This window comes from Ciconia boyciana, chromosome 3 (genome assembly GCF_034638445.1).
Source record: "Ciconia boyciana chromosome 3, ASM3463844v1, whole genome shotgun sequence".
Lineage (NCBI taxonomy): Eukaryota > Metazoa > Chordata > Aves > Ciconiiformes > Ciconiidae > Ciconia > Ciconia boyciana.
Window position 1 is genome coordinate 89350051 of NC_132936.1, and position 17639 is coordinate 89367689.

At 45.6% G+C, this 17639-nt stretch overlaps 1 protein-coding gene across 6 annotated transcripts in view; it reads right to left on the reverse strand.

The window, feature by feature from the left end:
* Nucleotides 1–9812: 9812 nt before the first annotated feature.
* SMYD3 (SET and MYND domain containing 3) overlaps nt 9813–17639 on the reverse strand; it is a 424609-nt gene continuing 416782 nt past the window's right edge. For 4 of the 6 annotated variants that reach the window (XM_072856508.1, XM_072856505.1, XM_072856507.1 and 1 more), the window contains 2 exons: nt 17320–17428; nt 9813–10526 (listed from right to left, as the gene is read on the reverse strand). In XM_072856508.1, coding sequence (XP_072712609.1) covers nt 10425–10526; nt 17320–17428 — 211 coding nt within the window. In that variant the 3' untranslated portion in view covers nt 9813–10424. The other 2 variants (XM_072856511.1, XM_072856509.1) reach the window with 2 other exon arrangements.

A 17639-nucleotide genomic window follows, 5' to 3' on the forward strand; every position in this document is an offset into this window, starting at 1 on the left:
TTGACAGTTGCCAATCTGGCAGTTTTGGAGGCTGACATCTGCTATTTAACCACTGAGCAATGCTCTACTGGCTATGACCACACAAATGCTCTACATTGCTCAAAGACCACTTTCATTACCTCCAAAAACAAGTAGGTAGCTTGGAGGTCCTATCCGCTCTCCCTTCAAGAACAACCCTGGCAAGTGCTGACCTGGGAAAAGCTCTAAGATGGCCAAAAATGGTCCACCCCCAATGGATGCTGGTCTAGGGAAAAGACCTGCATTCATTTTTGTATAAGTTTACATGTGTCTCTTCTGTGGATGTTTATTGCACAGGTTTGGCACCCACGCTTTGCGTCAGATTGCGGGTTTCACGCCAACCAACTGGCAGCCAAACGTATGCAGCTGTGTGTGTCTGGCGCACATCCGTATTTCCATTTCAATCTCCTAGAGACCCAAGTGCCGCCAGACGCGTGGGTGCAGCGTGCGGGACGCGGGGCTTGCTGCGGAGAGGAAGCCTCACACCTCCAGTGTCGGAGGATCGTTGTCACTCACTTTAAAAGGAGCAGGGACTGTCCTTGTCCCTGTCTCATCCCTGCTCAGCTTCATTCTCTGAATGACAGGAAACCAGGGAGATGAGAGGAAACCTGACGTTTTCCTGTATTTAGTTTGTCAAAAGATGAATTGCTCATTGTCGTTACAATAAAGCAGAGAGGGGGGAGCACACAAGCCACCCCACTTGCTGGGCTGTGCTCTGCAGACTCTTCCACACCGGTGCCGTCGGATGCTCTGTGCCACTCAGCACGGCCCCTTGCAAACTGCCCCTTGGAGCTTGCTTGAAACAAGAGCGGCCAGTGGTGCTGAAGGAGTAGCAGTGCTTTCACCCACCTTGTCTTTCAGTGCCCGCCCATGCACGCTGGCCCAGCTCGCTCCCATCTCTGTGCTTTAGCTGGATGCCCAGGGACACAGCTATGAAGAGACTCACGGCAGCTGCGGGGAGACTCACAGCCCTGTTTTTATTAAAGAGCAAGCTGCCTGCTCCTAAACCATATTTGATGGAAACCTCACAATACTCAGCAACCGGCACCACGGGAGCCAAGCAAGACACTGTAAACATCATTTTCTCCTGATTTCCAAGGACAATGGAAGGCATTGCAATTATGCGAATAATGAGAAAGATAAGAGTTCGGCTCCTCACCCTGCGGCTGGTGAGTCGCGCTGCCCCCGGGGCTGGCGTAGCTGGGACTCACGCCTGCCCTGAGTTTCCAGCAGCTCAAAGAACATTTCTGAAGGTTATATGTAAAGCCATTAAGATGCCGTGAAATCCACAGAGAAGCTTCTGCACAGCCTCTAAGCCGTGGCGTTGCAGACTTTACATCCATTGGACTCTATTCTTTCTGCTGGCAAGGCCGAAACGATGGGAGCACCAGTCACCAATCCTAGCCTGCTTGAGAATTAGCATTGCAGTGGCATGAAGTGGTCTGCAGAGCGGGTCAGTCGCAGGAACAAACACTGTGTGCATACTAAATTAAAAGCTAGCCTAGCAAGAGGGCTTTGCACCTGAAATCTTTGATGGGATTGCAGTTAGTGTGAGAGTACTGGGGTACTGAAATACTTCTGCAGTGAAAAAATTGTTCTGGGACTGATTTCTCCACCCAGTAACATCACCTAGGCACTCGTGACTCATTCAGTGAAATATTTATTTATTGCCCCTCTGAATAATTCCTGGCTTGCGTTTATGTCCTGTTAACAGTTTTCTTTCAAAATTTTTCCATATGTTTGCAATATACACCGGTCCAAGAGGCAGGTCTCCCAGCTCTCTGTGGCAGGTTAGTGTAGACGTCAAAGTCAAAGCTTGTGAGCCTCCCTAGGAGGTCATTGCAAAGCTACACTTAGTTTCTTATTAAGGTGCTTTTAAGGCCATTCTGAGCTGGCCATTTTTGCTGCTGTACACCACACTAAGTGTGGCACTAGGGTGGTGATGCTGCCTGCGCACAGCCCCACAGCTGCAGAGAGGTAGGACCGAGGGGAGACAAAGGGCCTGGCAGAACCAGTCCAGGTCCATGGAGGCAGAAGGATGTTCATAGACGTGTCAGCAATTTAAGAACAAAGCAATAGCAGATGAGTTGCAGAGAGGATGAACGAGGCAGTGCCTCTCTTGTCCCCACGAAGGCACGGGACGCACGGCAGCACTGCCCGGAATCCATTTTGGGATTCATTTCGTTGTCACATGGGAAGCAAAAAACCCCCTGGTGATAGGGGGAAAAAACCCAAACAACCCAAACCCCTATAATCTAATAGTTACATCAAAGCTAGCTATGAAGATCTGGGATGTTTTTCCCTTCCTCAAACAGGAACTTTGAGTAAAATTGACCCTCATGCTAAGCCAGTTTGACCTCTTCATAAGCTAGCACCATAAAGTGTGAAGGCTGTTATACTGCCTTATCTTGCTGGGATTGTAAACCTTTGAGCTTTAAATTCCCCCTATGACCCTAGAAATTCTTCCCTAGCAAGACAGAGTAGGTCTGTCTTTTTTTTTTAAAGCACACACTGAGATAACAAAATTAAACCCAAAATAATCAAAGTGTTTCAGATGGGAAAGCTGTAAACCCATTTCTCTAAGAAATCATATACCTGACCACATCCTAGAATCTTTGTTTGGCTGCCAGGCCTCGCTGGCTGGCCAGGAGCTGGCCCACTTGCCGTCAGCCACTTCGTGCAGTGATTTTTTTCTGCGAGAAAATTCATATGGCACCTGAGGTGTATGGCAGGGCTGGGTGAAGGCTGGCACAGGGGCACTTGTGCCAAGCCTGGGCTTCTCTGCCTGGGACCATCTGCTGGCCTGAGGCAATTCAGGGTTTCCACCATTTTCATCTGGCAGACTGCATAAGCTTTGTTGTGGGAGTTGCAGATGGTAGAGGGAATTCAAGCCTAATGACAGCAAGGTTCGCTTTCCTCAGGTGCCTTTTGCGAATCCCCCCTCCGTGGGCATGCACAGGCCCCAGGCTGCAAAGCCCTGCTCCACAAAACGGCAGTGACAGATGAGCCCGACTCACGGCAGCCCCATTGCAGGGCTTTAGGGAAGGCAGACGGCACCAGATCTGGCCTGGCTCAGCTGGCACCAGGGAGCAACGGGCACAAAAAAGCTGCCGTGGCCCAAAGCCAACGTAGTAGTTGAAGACTTGTCCTGCGTAACTGTTGTTCTTAACACTTGCCAAGAGTGGAGCAGCAAGCTAAACATTTCCGTGCCACTTCAGAAATGACCATTTGGGGATTTTTTTTTAATAGAGCTTTTTCCTCTCTGTTCTCTCCCTCCTCCCCCCCAACAGAAGATGGACACGACATCTTTTTACAAGGGTAAAACCTCAACATCTTCAAGGGCGATGGCCCCTGATGAGAGGCTGCGTCACTGGCAGCGCAGGACACGAAGAGCGTGGTGAGGAAGGCACAGGTTTCCCTGCGGTGCAGAGCGGGGAAGCGGGAAGCGCCCTGCAGCTCACAAAACCCTCACTGGGGCAAGAGGTGGAGGGCCGAAAAAAGTGCCCCAAGGCACCTTTGTCTGGTACTGTGACAAACGCAATATGCTCTAGAGTTGGCTTTGGCACGTTGCTGCATTCCCCACGCGTAAAGGAAAGGTGTTCGCTGAAGGCTTCGCATCAGGCTGGAGGAACAAAATCCCTGCCTTTGCCTCCCTCGGCTCCTCATTTGGCTCTGGTCTGAACTGAGATACCTGCCAGCTAAATGGCCGTCTAACAGGGGGAAAGAGGCCCAGGTTAAAACCCATCTGGGTCATGGGCTAGATTTGAGCGAGGCTGTACCTCTGCAGAACTCAACCTACGCTGTTTCTGCAGCTCTGCAAATGCCAACCAGGGGCTTGCCAGCAAAGTGGCCTTTCTCCAGCTCACGAGCAGGACAAGCGCCACGCTCCCAGAGCCCGATAACCACCATTTCTTGTGACGTAGCAGCAGATTTCAAAGGGGTGTTCCACAGCAGAGAAGATGTTAGTCTCTTGATGAGCTTTCCACCACCTTGGAAGGACACATTTTGCCAAGACTTTCGATTTGAAGGGTAAAACGAGCAGCTTTGTGGCCTGGGTGTATCACAGTCACATTACATGGATTGCACAAAGAGCTTTGGGGCTCTGATGAAATGAACTTGGACAATGCCCATCTAAGGGTTTTTTATCCATCTTCCCATCTACCAGCCATAAAGCAAGGTGGCATTCTTGCCTGGTGGCTGGTGGGCTGCCCCATCCCAGACCTTGGACCAGTGTTCCCCAGGTCTTTCTGGTTTTCAGAGGCTTTCTGTTGGCAGTTTAATGCATCTTTCCTAATTCCCTTGTGTTCATGTTGAGTTGCAGTTTCACTTGAGTAAAATAAACTACAAACAAAAAAAAAAAGCCCAGCAATCAGCACAGACCTATTTGCAGAAAATACAAAATCAGGGTTTTGTCTATTTTTTCACAAATTATGTAACAGTCCCCACAGAAAACATTTGGTAAGGGGAGAAAAAATTCTTTGTATACCCTCATTACACTGACCTTTTAAAATACTATTATTTACTGGTGCCTTCAGCCACAGATGTTCAGAAATGAACATTCCCAACTTGTGATAGAGAATTGCCCTCATCTGGCATTCCTGTTAGCATGATGGGGAACATCACTCCCAATAATGGTATTTTGATCACGGTCCTATATAGGGTATAAGCTGGGTACAAGACATTAATGGGAATAGAAAAACAGACATTGCCAGCACCTCACGGAGGAAATTCTCCCCAGAGCTTGACGTGACTTTGGGAAGGAGACTGAAGTAAGTACAAGGGCCCTTGCATCCAAATGGGCAAAATGGGGTTATGCAGGAGAAGCAGAAGCAACCCCCCAGCAGTCAGTGACTGCTCCCTTTCACGCAGTCCCCATCATCTCTACTACTCCAGTTCCCAGCCCACCAGCTGTCCCTCAGCTGTATGGTACCGCTATAGGTATGGAGGCCCATTCCTCTCTGCAGCGCTGTGATGCCTGCGACTCTCTCCGAAGCCCACAGCAGCTTTTCCATCCCTCCCTGTGGGCTCCTGCGGTGTGCTGCTGCCAGTGGGAGGGATGGCAGCTCCGTGCCTTCGCAACACAGCGCTTGGGTGTCCCCAGCTCGGCAAGGGACAGCTCAAGGAGGCTCGGGCCAGACCTCTCCTCTACCTGTTGCATCAGGGGATGCTCAGCACCACACGTGGCACCTACTACAACAGGAAGGCAACATTAAGAAGGCTTCATTAAAAGTAAACAGGCAAGTTCAGAGCAGAGCACAGAGCCTGGGGGAGGGGAGGAGTGGAGCTCTGCTAATTTTCTCATCAGACGCCCTTCTCCATTACTGTCTCCTGGCTCCTGCTCTGAAAGTCAAGTGGAATTGTCAAGAGGAATCACCTGTGATTTTAAAGTGCAGCTTTCCTCCGAGAGGTATGTAAAATTGTCACCTTCCTCTCTGGAGTCTCTGGGGACTGGGAATCAGAGCTGCTGAATTGGAGGGGCGGAGGAAGAAAACATTGCTCTTTCCTCCAGTCCCATCAGCCCCACGAGACCAGCCCTTCGCTGAGAGACGGGGGAGCAGGCTCCTTACCTCCAGCTAAGGAGACCAGCGAGTGCTGCCTGCCCGTGCCCAGGAGATGGAGGGGAACTTTAAGCAAAGAAGAGGCTGCGTGATTATCCCCTTCCTCCTGTCCTGGGGTCAGCTGGAAGAAGATATTGTGCTCTGTCCTCATTAAGGCATCTTTGGAGTTAAAAAGGACTCAGGCAGGATGCTTCAGCCCTGCCGGCTTGCTGTGAGCCCCATCAGAATTTGGTTAACAAGGAGCTGGAGCATCTGAGACTACTGAAAAGCTTGTGTGTATGTGCCTTTCTGTGCGTGCCTGTCTCTGTAGCTATATAGAGATATATTTAAAAGAAGGTTAATTGGTCTCCTGGGAACTATAAAGAACTTGTTAGGTTCCTCTGTGTGAGCAGTGACTGTATGAAGCCTAATTAGTAAGCCTGAGTTATTCTTTTTTTTGGAGGGGGGAAGGAATCTCTAAGGTCCTTATTAAAACCTACAAAAAGTCTAAAGAATGATGGAATTAGAATTGATTTGTCCATGTTGATCAGAAGTGCAGAGCAAATAAAAACATTGAACTTTCCCCATGAAATACTAATGGGGGTCGTATAGGCTTGGCTTGCACATCACTATTGGGGGGATAAACAGAAACCACTGTGCTAAATGGCAAGAACAGCAGATTGCAGACTTTCAGGTAAGGTGCACTCTTTATGCTTAGGGCAGGCAAAATACACACTTAGATGTTCTTGTAGGGAGCATTTTACAAAACAGCCTTCTTAAATGTTTTCAGGCTGATTAACTTTGTAAAATCAAATGGAAAAGAAAAGGACTTTTGTATAGGAAAATGTATGTTGATAGGAAGGAGAAAAAGGCATTTAAAAAGAAGGGAAAAAAAAAAAAAGAGGAGCTCTAATGTGGCTTTCCTCTGAAATGCCCAAAAGCATTTGCTTGGGATTTTTTGACTGTGCTTTAGTTTGCTGAAGTGCTGTGGGTGGAGACCAAAGCCTCCTCTACGTGGAGGAGGCCCGGCTTAGGCAGGGGCAGCCCACAGCACTCTGTCCGTGTGTGGCAACTCAGTTTTGGAGGAACTCTCAGGTAATGCCTGTGTAATTACAAAAAAATACGATGATGCCATTCCATCCCGTGCATCCCACCATGACGAAGCCCAACTATGGACATCAGTCTGACCCTGGCTGATTTGCCCAAGGTCAGACACAGTTTCTGGTGCAGCAGAGAAGCCAAGCCAGAACTCTACACCCATAACTGTAAGACCTTTCTTGTTCTCCTTGTCTTTTGAGAGATTTAATTCTGAATCAGGGAAAAAAAAATCCTCATAATTGGCACAACCTCTGTGAAAACAGAACTCTGTTCATTAAGAGTCTTGCAGTGGCCAGGGAATATTTGGAATATGCTGTGCAGGGAAATAGCCTCTGTATTTCATAAATACTCTGTGTTAAAAAATAAAAAGTCTAAGAAAAGCTGGCTTAAAAAACGTAGCCATCAGAGAACAGGGTTACAGTGAGAAGCAGAGAAAGGGCTGAGTAGTGGGAGAGTTTTGCTGGCATAAACCCATGCATGACTCCACACACAGGTTGATAGACTCAAGGAGGTCACAGCTCTAAAAAATTATTTCACTGCATTTTTCTCATGAGTGTCTTTACTTTCTACTGCCTCTGCTACGCACTGCAAGTTCTTTTTGCTAAGGGCCCAGAGAGTTTTTACTTCCAACATCAGGTCAGCACACCTTGAGGGTATGGATACAGAGAATTACACCATGCTTAAAGAAAAAGCACAGTTTAGGGAACTTTTTTTTTTTTTTTAAGCAGATGTTTTGTTCAACTGGTATCAATTATTCTCAGCAAAACTGTATAATCCCCCATGTTTTTTCCTGTGTGATGGTACTGCTTTTCTTCCAAACTCATACTACAATGCAATGCTCGCTCTAAGTACAATCTAACATGGACTGGACTAATTTAAGGGATAGTGACAAATCAAAAGTAACTCAAAATATATTTCTAAACCTTGTGGTGAACCCAAATTAACATTACTTTCCAAAAGGTACTGGAAAAGTCTCTGACCTGCTGGAAGGAAGCAGCAAGCCTGCCAGCATTATAGATAATGTTGCAGTCTGCCTCTCTCTGACTTTAGCATCTTTATCTTAGCAAACTGATACCACCTGAAAAATTTGACAGATATTATTCTTGAAGGCCGAAACACGATGTCTGTGCAAAGACAACTCCAGCTACTTTGAGTCTGAGCTGAAAAAATAAGATTACTTGATTGGAAATGAGTGCTTATCTAATGTTCCTTCCTTGCTGGCACGCTTGCTTGATACTGCGCTTTCAAGTGATGCATTTAGCTAAATCTCTCTGCAGCCACCAGCCAGCCGCCTTCACAGAAAACAGGCTGGAGTGGGAGCACTGGGAGAGAAAAATCTGCCCGCAACAACCTCCCCTGCAGCACCAGCAGCCCTGCTGGTGGTGTTAGTACGTGGCAACTGCCAAGGGAAACTGCTCAGTAAATGACTGAAACCAACCAGAAAACTTGACTCTTTCCTTGACCAAGCTGAAAGAAATGCAAGTTCGGCATCAACAGTAATGAATATAAAGCATGAATTACGCCCCCATACTAAGGAATCTCCGCAGACAGGCCCAGAGAAGGCGGCCAGGCAGGGCAGGCAACACGGTGGTGTCCTCAGGACACTGATCTGGAAACCTGAGCCACAGACCCACTTGGGGACAATTTGGTTTCTTGCATTGCTCAGTGAGCTGCAGATCAATTTCCTACAGCCCTACGCATGTGGCAGCGCGCTTGCCGTTGTGATGCTCTGCAGCCAACATAGCACGTTCTTTCTCCATTTCCCAACAGACAGTCGTTGAACTGTTTCGCCTGTACATTTTCCCTAAGTATCTGCTATAGACGATTGCTGGAGAGAAAAATACCAGTGTAGGTAGCTCCTTCAGCTTGATGTAATGTGGCCTTTCTCATCTGACATCAAGGAACTCTGCCACTCCCGTAGCGCCCACCTTTCCCTGCTATTGCGCTTGGAGAATTGAGGTATTCTTGTACCAGAAGCCCCAGAATACAGTGCTGCAGTTCATACATACAGATGTGTCTGCACACATGAGAGCTGGTGGGCCGTCTCCCAGTATATACTGCATAAACTAATGCATCGTCTCACCTTACATTCTGAAGTCCCTTCCATTTGCAAATCTTAGTATTAGATATGTAATCATGAGGTAACATAAACATCATCTTTACGCAAAAGCACATAATTTCTAATATGCATGTGCTCCTTTAAAACCAGAAAATAGCTCTTGAAGACTGGGTACCCCTCACATTTTCTGATTGTCCATCAGTGATGCCATTACTTTGTCAGAAATCCCAGTGAATGCAAAGGTCTGACCTTTTCCCCCAGATCATTTCCTTTTCATAATAGCAAGAAGACCCAACCAAGCAGTGAATTTCTGCGAGGATTATTGCACTTCTTGGGTGGCTGATATGACTTGGCCTCTGGCATCAAGCCATGATGTACGTACTCCAGAAATGCACCGCATTTCATAGGTTATTGCTTGCATATTACTGCTGGGCAAGTGAATGCTCCATACGCTGGAACAAATTCAAACGCCTTGAAAGGAGATATCTTCCTCAGCGTTGGCATTCATGTGCTGTGGCTGTAAATGACGCCCAGAGTGTTCATTTTCTTTTTAAATGTGTTCTCATCTCATAATAATTAACAGTGTCAAGTTACTGGTGTGAAAAAAGCCTGACTTTACAATGATGGATTAATGAAATAACAGTCATGGCTGGAGTAGCAGCAACAAATTGTTAGAGAGGAGTGGCACACCTGAAGTGATACTTTCAAAGGCCTTAAATTATTTAGGTTTCAATGTTCCTCATAAATATTTGGCTTTTGTTAACATTTGTTTCTGTGTTAAAAATGGAAGTCAGCAGCTCTGCCAAGAACAACTCTCGTGCTGATGAGAGTGGGGAAATAGGGCCCCCGTGCTTTCCAAGACATCCTTCTCTCCCCAGGGATGACCTGCTAATTCAGTGGTCATCTGTAGGTCTCAGAGCTTCACTGTTTCGGGAAGAGAAATCCAAACCCTACAGGCTCAGAAAGGTCTAGAAACCACACCGCCGAGCTCATAGGTCCAAATCCCTCTCTTTTTAAAACCAGTATGAAGTGAGAAACTCTTGAGGCAGTCAAAATAGGGAGAAAACAGAGTAAGCAATTTCCACATAGATACACTTTTGATTAAATTTTTTATTCAATCCATTTTAATATTCAATATTATAACATATCAAATGCAAGAAGAAGGGGAACAGAGCCCTGCAGATATATTGGGAGGGAGGAAAATCTCATTAAGAACATTGGGAAACTTATTTGATGTCAAAGAGCACTGGATCAGGCTTTTGGCAACCACACCTAAAGGCAAGGCAAAGGGAAAAAATATATTCCCTCTACTTATCATGTGTCTAACATGAGATCCTAAATTGCTGGCATAAACTGGTATAAAAAATTGACTGCCGTTATCCATGGAATTATATCACTTTGTAACTGATGAATACTCTGTGTGCATTTCCCAATACTTATTATCAATTAAATTAGATGTTGTAAATTGATAATTAGGTATTGTCAATTAGATTGTTTGGTAGCAAAAAAAAAAAAATCCTCTGAAAATTGCAGATATTCCTCCAAACTCAATTCAGATCATACAGCAAAACTAATAAATACTAAACATTTTTGTAAAGCAAGTAGGACCTAATGAAAAGACACCAAAATCATCAAGAAACTTCCCAATGCAATAAAAAGCATTTGATTTCCTTTCTTCTTGAAGATTTTGTTTTCGAGGCTGGAGGTTTTCTTCACTGTGTTCTCATGATGGCCTCACACTGTTCCTTTATCTCCATCAAGGCTTGCATCAGGCTGTGATCTGTCCCGTGGGTCACCTTCATAATATGATAGGCCTTGGGGAGAGAACAGAAGGGGACACGTTAGTCAGTGCGCAGACCATACGAAGGGGTTGGTCACTGCAGTGGGGCAGGGATATAAGTACCGGTCCTCAAGTGGTTGGCCATTGGGACTTGAATGCATGGCACAGTAGAAATAGAAGTGAAGTATCCCAAAGTGTATAATGATTTGTCCCTGACAAAGGAGGAGGCACTGACATATTATTCTTAGGTGTTAAAGCCCACAAATATGTTGCACAGATGGATGTTTGGAATAGTAGAGGAAGATACTTTTGCACTGAGACGTGAAGGCCATTTTAAGACTGGTCAACTACAGCACCCAAGGTTTTGATACATTATTTAGAAGATGACTGTGATGTTCATGATGTTAGTAGCCTCAAAGTCCTGTAAACAGAAATGAATTAATGCTTGACCACTGGAATAAAGTGCCTTAACTGTATCAGGAGAAACTATGCATAGGATCAAACAAATTAGTACGTTAATAGTTTCACTCTAAAAAGGCATGCAGGGGAACGGGTCTTTGCTGCTTTTCCCAGGGATTATTTTCTGTGTGTGTTGGTCATCTTGTATTGCTAGGCCAATTTATACTTGCTGATATTGCCTGCAGTGTTGCTGATTCCCTGCCGCAGATATGTCTGAAATGCTCTTTGCCCAGCTCATGTTTAGATCATCACTTTTCATATAACATTTCTGCTTCTTCCTTCTATTAAATTCCTCCTGCAAGGAAAGAAGTACCAGATGGAAATGGATTCAGCACTGAAGAAAGAACAAGGGAGCTAGAAGTATACTGGTAGGAGAAAAGACATCAGAGATTTTTCCTCATCCCAAACTGAGGAATTGTCAAAATCTAAATGCAGCCTGTGTTTCAATGGGTTCCTGGTCCAGTCAGCTGACAAAATTCAGCTACATCAGCTTTGGATTGCAGAAAAAGGATCTTTTTGGAAACAAATGTTGAGGAAGGGGCCTCATTTAAATTGGAAAGATAAAAATAAAAATAAATATATTCTTTGGTGGAATGAATGAAAGCCTACTTCCAAATTCTAGAGACCGGCAAGCATATGGAAATTCTAGCACAGTTTATTTTTGCTTCAAATTAGCTAATTCTTAAAAGAAGAGGGAGGCAGCAAAAGACTGAAAGAACAAGTTGAAATAGCAGTCAAAACAAATCAGAGTGTGCAAGGAGCTCTAAAAAGAGTCAAATATGTTCTGAGCTACCACAATGCCCTACTACTAAACGATAAAATACTCAGTTAAACAGAACAATGGAAATGCTTTCATCAGCATTAGAAATGCCTAAGAAATGTGAAATAAAATCAGAAATCCTCAATTTTTGCATATTTCTATTTTAGCAGAAATACAAAGCTGGTCATGTTTTTGCAAAGTGTTTGCAAGTAAGTCATAATTATACTCCCTGAAAAGACTACCTAAATTGTTCTTAGTGTTCTGCTTCTCCTAATTTAAAATAATGGGGAAATGATGTAAAGAACAGATCATAGAAGTATTTCAACGTAGTGGAGTATGAGGTATTAAGCTGTACAAGAGCTTTTTTTTTTAAAATAAATAATTGAAAAAGTAGTGTAAAAAGCAAGAATAAGAGCCAGTCCTTCCCTAGCAGAGACAGTGGGACGGAGAAAGACGAACACTTGCATGGTATAGGAATCCCTGGATGGTGCAGAGCAGGATAGCTGCAGGTGGGATCCCGTGCGTGTTGCGGTGCAGCAACATGTAGCTGCGCCCAGGCTAACTAGGAAGGGACAGCGTCCCCCTAGAGCGAAGTGGCCAGGTGAATTGGCCGTGGCCATGGATCCAGACACACTTGGTGCACAGTGTTTGCATGCCCTGGCTGAGAAAGCCATTGGATTTATTGTGAATGACCTAAGAGCTGTGCATTTGGATACATCTGAGTCGCAGTCCCAGGGCAGCTGACCTTGATCTTCAGCCCACCTACAGGACAGAGGTCAGGCTAGTAGTGATGGACCTGGACACCCTGATGCACAGCCAGATGTCCATATGGATATGCCTCTGTTAAAAGGCAAAAATCCTTAATATCAAACCTAATCTTGAGAGAATGCTACCATTGCTGACTTCTCTCTCACCTCCAACATTTCCTTTCCATTTCCTTTCTTTCTTTAGCATGGCAGATAAAGGCACCCAGTCTTTATCCTTTTGTTTCCTCAGGGAGACAATCATTCTCATGCAACGTACTGTCTCACACGCTGCAGTACGAGTCAGAACCAGCTGTATCGAAGTTAGAATAGCAAAGACTTCTGTAATCCCCAAAATGAAAGTGGCATTGAGTTACGTAGCTGTTTTTGCAAAGGTCAGTGCAAAACTGGGGATAATTTCACCTCCAAAACAAGGAATTGCTTTACCAGGCAGAAGCAGGAACGTGCAGGTTCTCTGAACACTTCCCTGCTCTCCTAAATCACACAGCTAACCAGCAGAGTTGAGGCTGAGCAGTCTTGTGGTCTGTGTGGTCTTCCTCTCAGCTAAAAGAACAAATCTAATTATGAAAAACTATAGTAATTGCAAGACAGCAACACAGGCCACATACTGCCAGTGTCATCAACCACATACTGTCTCCCTGAAGAATATAAACCCCATTAGATTAGTGGCATGGCTGTTGCTCCTTGAATGCAAATGAAATGCAGCGCAGTCGTTTGTGCCTGATTTGCATGGGGATGGGACGGGATGCCCATCACCACAGCTGCCGGGAACTGTGAGCAGATGCAGGACGGCACCGCTCCATCACAGGGAAAGCAGAAAGCAAATGGCCACGCACCAAAACGGCATGAAGTGAAGGCTAGCATTTCAGAGGGAGTATCTGTGTTTTTCCATCTCTCTTGATTGAAGGGGACGCTTGTTAAAGCAGGCATAGGAAAACCAAAAACTATCACAGTTGCTATCAACCACAGCTGGTAAACAATTCAGTGTTTGAACCAACCACCTAGAGAAAGGGGATTTCTTCAGTGTTGCTGTGAAACCTGGGAGGGATTTTACCCCAGTTCCTGTGCTTTTTGCCTCCACACCAGGGATTACAGTAAGAAGGGAAATTATATTGTACCTATTGCAGGCCTTCATGAGACAAGAGAGCCATGCCCATCAGTTCATGGTAGGACAAGGGTGCTCCTGCGACCGTGCCAGCCAAGTGCAGGGTCTGCAGGGGAAACTGGCTGGTCAGTGTCGTACGTGTGTGCATCCTCCTGCCTGCCCGCCCCGGTCCCCACCAGCCACCGCTCAACAGCTGGGCACCGCTGCCCTTCTCAGGAAAGTGCCTGGGTACAGGCAGCCACCACCACCATCACAGCCCAGAGGATGGAGCAGCAGCTGAGACAACGTGCTGCAGCGCTCACCGGCTCACTTCGAGGAGACGACGCTCAGAAATTAAGTCATCTCCTTGATCCCAAACCTTCCCCTCTGCACCCTGCCTGTCCTCCCAAACCAAGTCCAGCTCCACTCAGGTTATGGGCAAGCAGACAGGTGAACCTACAGTGCTGTGAAGGTAACAAATGACACCTAACAAATATTTATGCTAATGAGTGCACCTCAGGACAAATCTATACACTTGCTAGGGGCTCCTGTGAGCTCCAGAGACGCAGACCTGTCCTGTGCTCCTGCAGGGGTGCTGCTTCCGGCTCAAGAAGCTTTTCTCTTCACAAGACAGCTTGTTGCAACTTTTGTTATTGCTGCTTTTACAGTCATTCCAGGCTCTTTAAATTAGGTTTGTCAGACTGGGCTCCAGCTCCGGTCTTTTGCTGACAAAGGTTTTCCTGATCTATAATTCCATTTGTCCTCCCACCATTACATCTTTCATATATATGTATATAAACTTAAAAATAATATGTTGGTTGTACAACAAACAAAAGGCTACCTTCAGGCTTTATTCCAGAAGTGGAGTATTGCCTCTCTGTAACACTTCTATTTCCCAAACCTGGCAAATTAGATTCCACAGGGCCTAATATACTTTTAGGAGGTGATTTCATTTTAATGGATAACATAAAGCCCGCCACATTATTTAAGCCTTCTTTGGGGGTGCAGGGCAGAGAGCTAAACCCAAAGGGCACTAAGACTAAGGTGGTTATGACAGTGATTCATTTTTGGGTGGCACAGAGAGCAGCAGTAAGGGCCAGGCTGCAGAGCTGTGTACGAAGATCTACTGGTCTTAACAGACTGAGCATCTGATGCAGAGAGGCTGTCAATCCCCAGCAGCTCTGAGGCTGTGCCTGATTAAACAGGATTTATATGAGTGAGGTGAATTTCACTCAGGTCTCAATTCCTCTGCACCTTCCACGTCCTCCTCCTTAATGCCACACAGAAATCAGTCTGACGAGGGCTCCAACAGGGTGCTATTCAGTGTCAGAGTGTATTAAGAAGAGTAATGAAGCAGAGAAGGTAATCGAGTTTCTGCTCTGAGCATGTGGCATGCTCTGTTGACACATCTAATCACAAAGGGCCAAACTGTGTTCTCATATAACTCTAGGACATTATCTGAGTTATATTAGGAACCACATCCTTTATTTGCAGCAATCTGGGAATTATATCTTGCTCTAATTTGTTCCAGTGTAGACAGCAATGAAAGGAATCCGTTTCAGATCTCATCCAAAGAAGCACTGTGTCCTATGCCTATAAGTTGCATGGAGAAAAAGGATGACAAGAAGCTTTTCCTCCTCTCAGCTGTGCTCCCAGAGAGTGGGCGTTCAGTCTCTCCCCATCTCACACATGTGGGTGAAAAGGGGGAGGCTGAACAGGGGATAGGCAAAACCACAACAGGATTAGTTTGTAAATGGCTCTGCATCTCAGCTGTAAAGCACTTACTCTGCCCTTGCAGACCACTAATGGCTTGGAGGCCACAGTTAGAGATGCACGGAGGCATGGCAGAGAAGGGTAAGCAGCACCTTATTCTCCCTTTTCAGGGAAAGAGGAGATCACAGCGTGAAAAAAGGTTTCTGTGTTAGGCATTGCTCAGTATTCAAAGGATAATACAGTAACAATCTGGCTTGCAACGGGCAACTTCTTCACTAAAAACATACAAAACCCCATCGCAACTTCCACCTTCACTGATGAGCAGCATTCAGATGTCTCTAGGGGAATTCACTCCAGTTTAATTTAATGCAGTATCATATTAGAAATGCAATTAGAAGAATGTCTGTTGATATATTGCGGCAGTATCAATGAAAATAGAAGCTCCTCTGACTGGGGTCTCACTCCACCTGCTAAAAAGGAAAGTCTGAATGTTTGGAAATTATAAATATTACAGGGGAAATAGCAGAGCAGATTACCTGGCACATGACAGATATATGACTGACTTCTGAATAATGCATGGAAAATAGAATCGATTACTCTTCCATCTGCTTTTTAATGATCAGAATTGGCCATAATTTAACTTAAATATATCAAGTGAAGATTTAAGTTACCAAGACTTAGTAAGAGTGGCATTGTATTAAATGATAATTTCCATATGTTGACATAATAAATTAGTCTTTATTCAGCTTGCATAATTAATCAGACGTTTAAACCAAATAGATATGTGGGTTGAGAAAAGTAGGTACAAAATACTAAGTTATCTAGAGAGTCATGACTGGTATTGACTTTACAGGTGATCCAGGCAGGAGTAAAAGCCACTTCTCCCCCCACCCCCAGTGCAGACACCCATCCCCTTCTAGCCCAAGCAGCTGCCCTAACTCTTTGCCACAAGACTAGCTCTTCCTATAGCACGGACGTTAAACAAAGGGGACATACAGCCAACTTCGGCACTTCTTTCCAACACCGGTGCCAGCACTGGGGTCTGCTCCTGCCCAGCAGCAACAGGCAAGTAGCTGGGCCAGGTGGCTTTCTGCAGCAGTCAGCAAAGGCAATGAGGAGGCTGTGTCAGGCACTGGAGGTGGGCCGAGAGACGAGGGGGACCTGCACAGAGCACGTACTGTCTTCAGGCCAAGCTGACCACAGGACAATCAGTAATACAAGGCAATAAGCATAAGACCTCTTTGAGGTGAACTGGAGGCAGCACATCTTCTGGGGGGAGAAAAACACCCTAGCAGCAATTGAGGGCTTGAGATGGGAAGCAAGTGAGAGCCTATGTCCTGGGAACATCTTGCACATGGAAGGGCATTCTTCAATCTATTTAAGATGATACTAACAGCAATATAATGGCAGGACAAATAAGAGCTCAGGGTAGGAGGAAATTAATATAAAAGTCAGCTCAGGTACAAGAGGGATGGCTTGAAGCTGAAATGTAACTAGCAAAGCACCAGCTGAAAAACCAGATCAAAGAAGAGAAAGATGATGAATGATATAGAAATAGGAGAGATCAAGAAGATGCTTGTTGATTTGAGTGTGGCTCACAATAAAACACAAGCATTAAAGGCAAAGTTCTCCAATCTGAAATCACGGATTCCTGATAGGGAATAAGGAGGGTAGAAACTGCAGCTCTGCTCCTGTTCTTGTACTTTCAGTGCTCCCAGATTCACTTTGCTGCAGTAAGAAGGAGAGTATGAAGCACTGAGATATTTTTATCTCTTTGGATCTAATAGTAATTTTTCATCCAGGCACCTCTGAGCTATTGAACTGTAATTAGCAGTGACTGATACTGGAGGAAGTCAGTGCCTGAAACGCTGAGCAACAGTGACCCATCACCACCCTCAGCTGCAGCCTGGGGAAACCCCACTGATGGAAAAAGCAGTGAGGAGTGTCCAAAGGCATGAGGTACAGTCAGAGCAGAAGGGGGGGACACACGGCAGGTTTGGGGGAAGTGAGGGAGGGGAACAGAGAAGAAACAGTTCACGATACTGGCCTGTTTCAAGGTCTCCAGTGCTTGAGGAAACATATCTTGACTGTACTGCAGTTTGCCCACTCGCATCAGCTGGACAGCCCTCAGCGGATGGAAACCAGGATAATACAGTCTGCAGAGAAGAAGGAGGAAAATGTGTCACTGTCAGCTCTCACCTTCACAGTCAGTGCCTCTGCAGAGAGCTATTAGGGTGGGACTGCAAAGTCATTGTGAATGTTAATAAGGTACTCAGAGAAAATTAGCTGCACTACTGAGAAGCATGAAATACTGAGGGGAATTAGCAAATTATTACTCTCCATCTCAGAGGAATGCCTTTAACATTA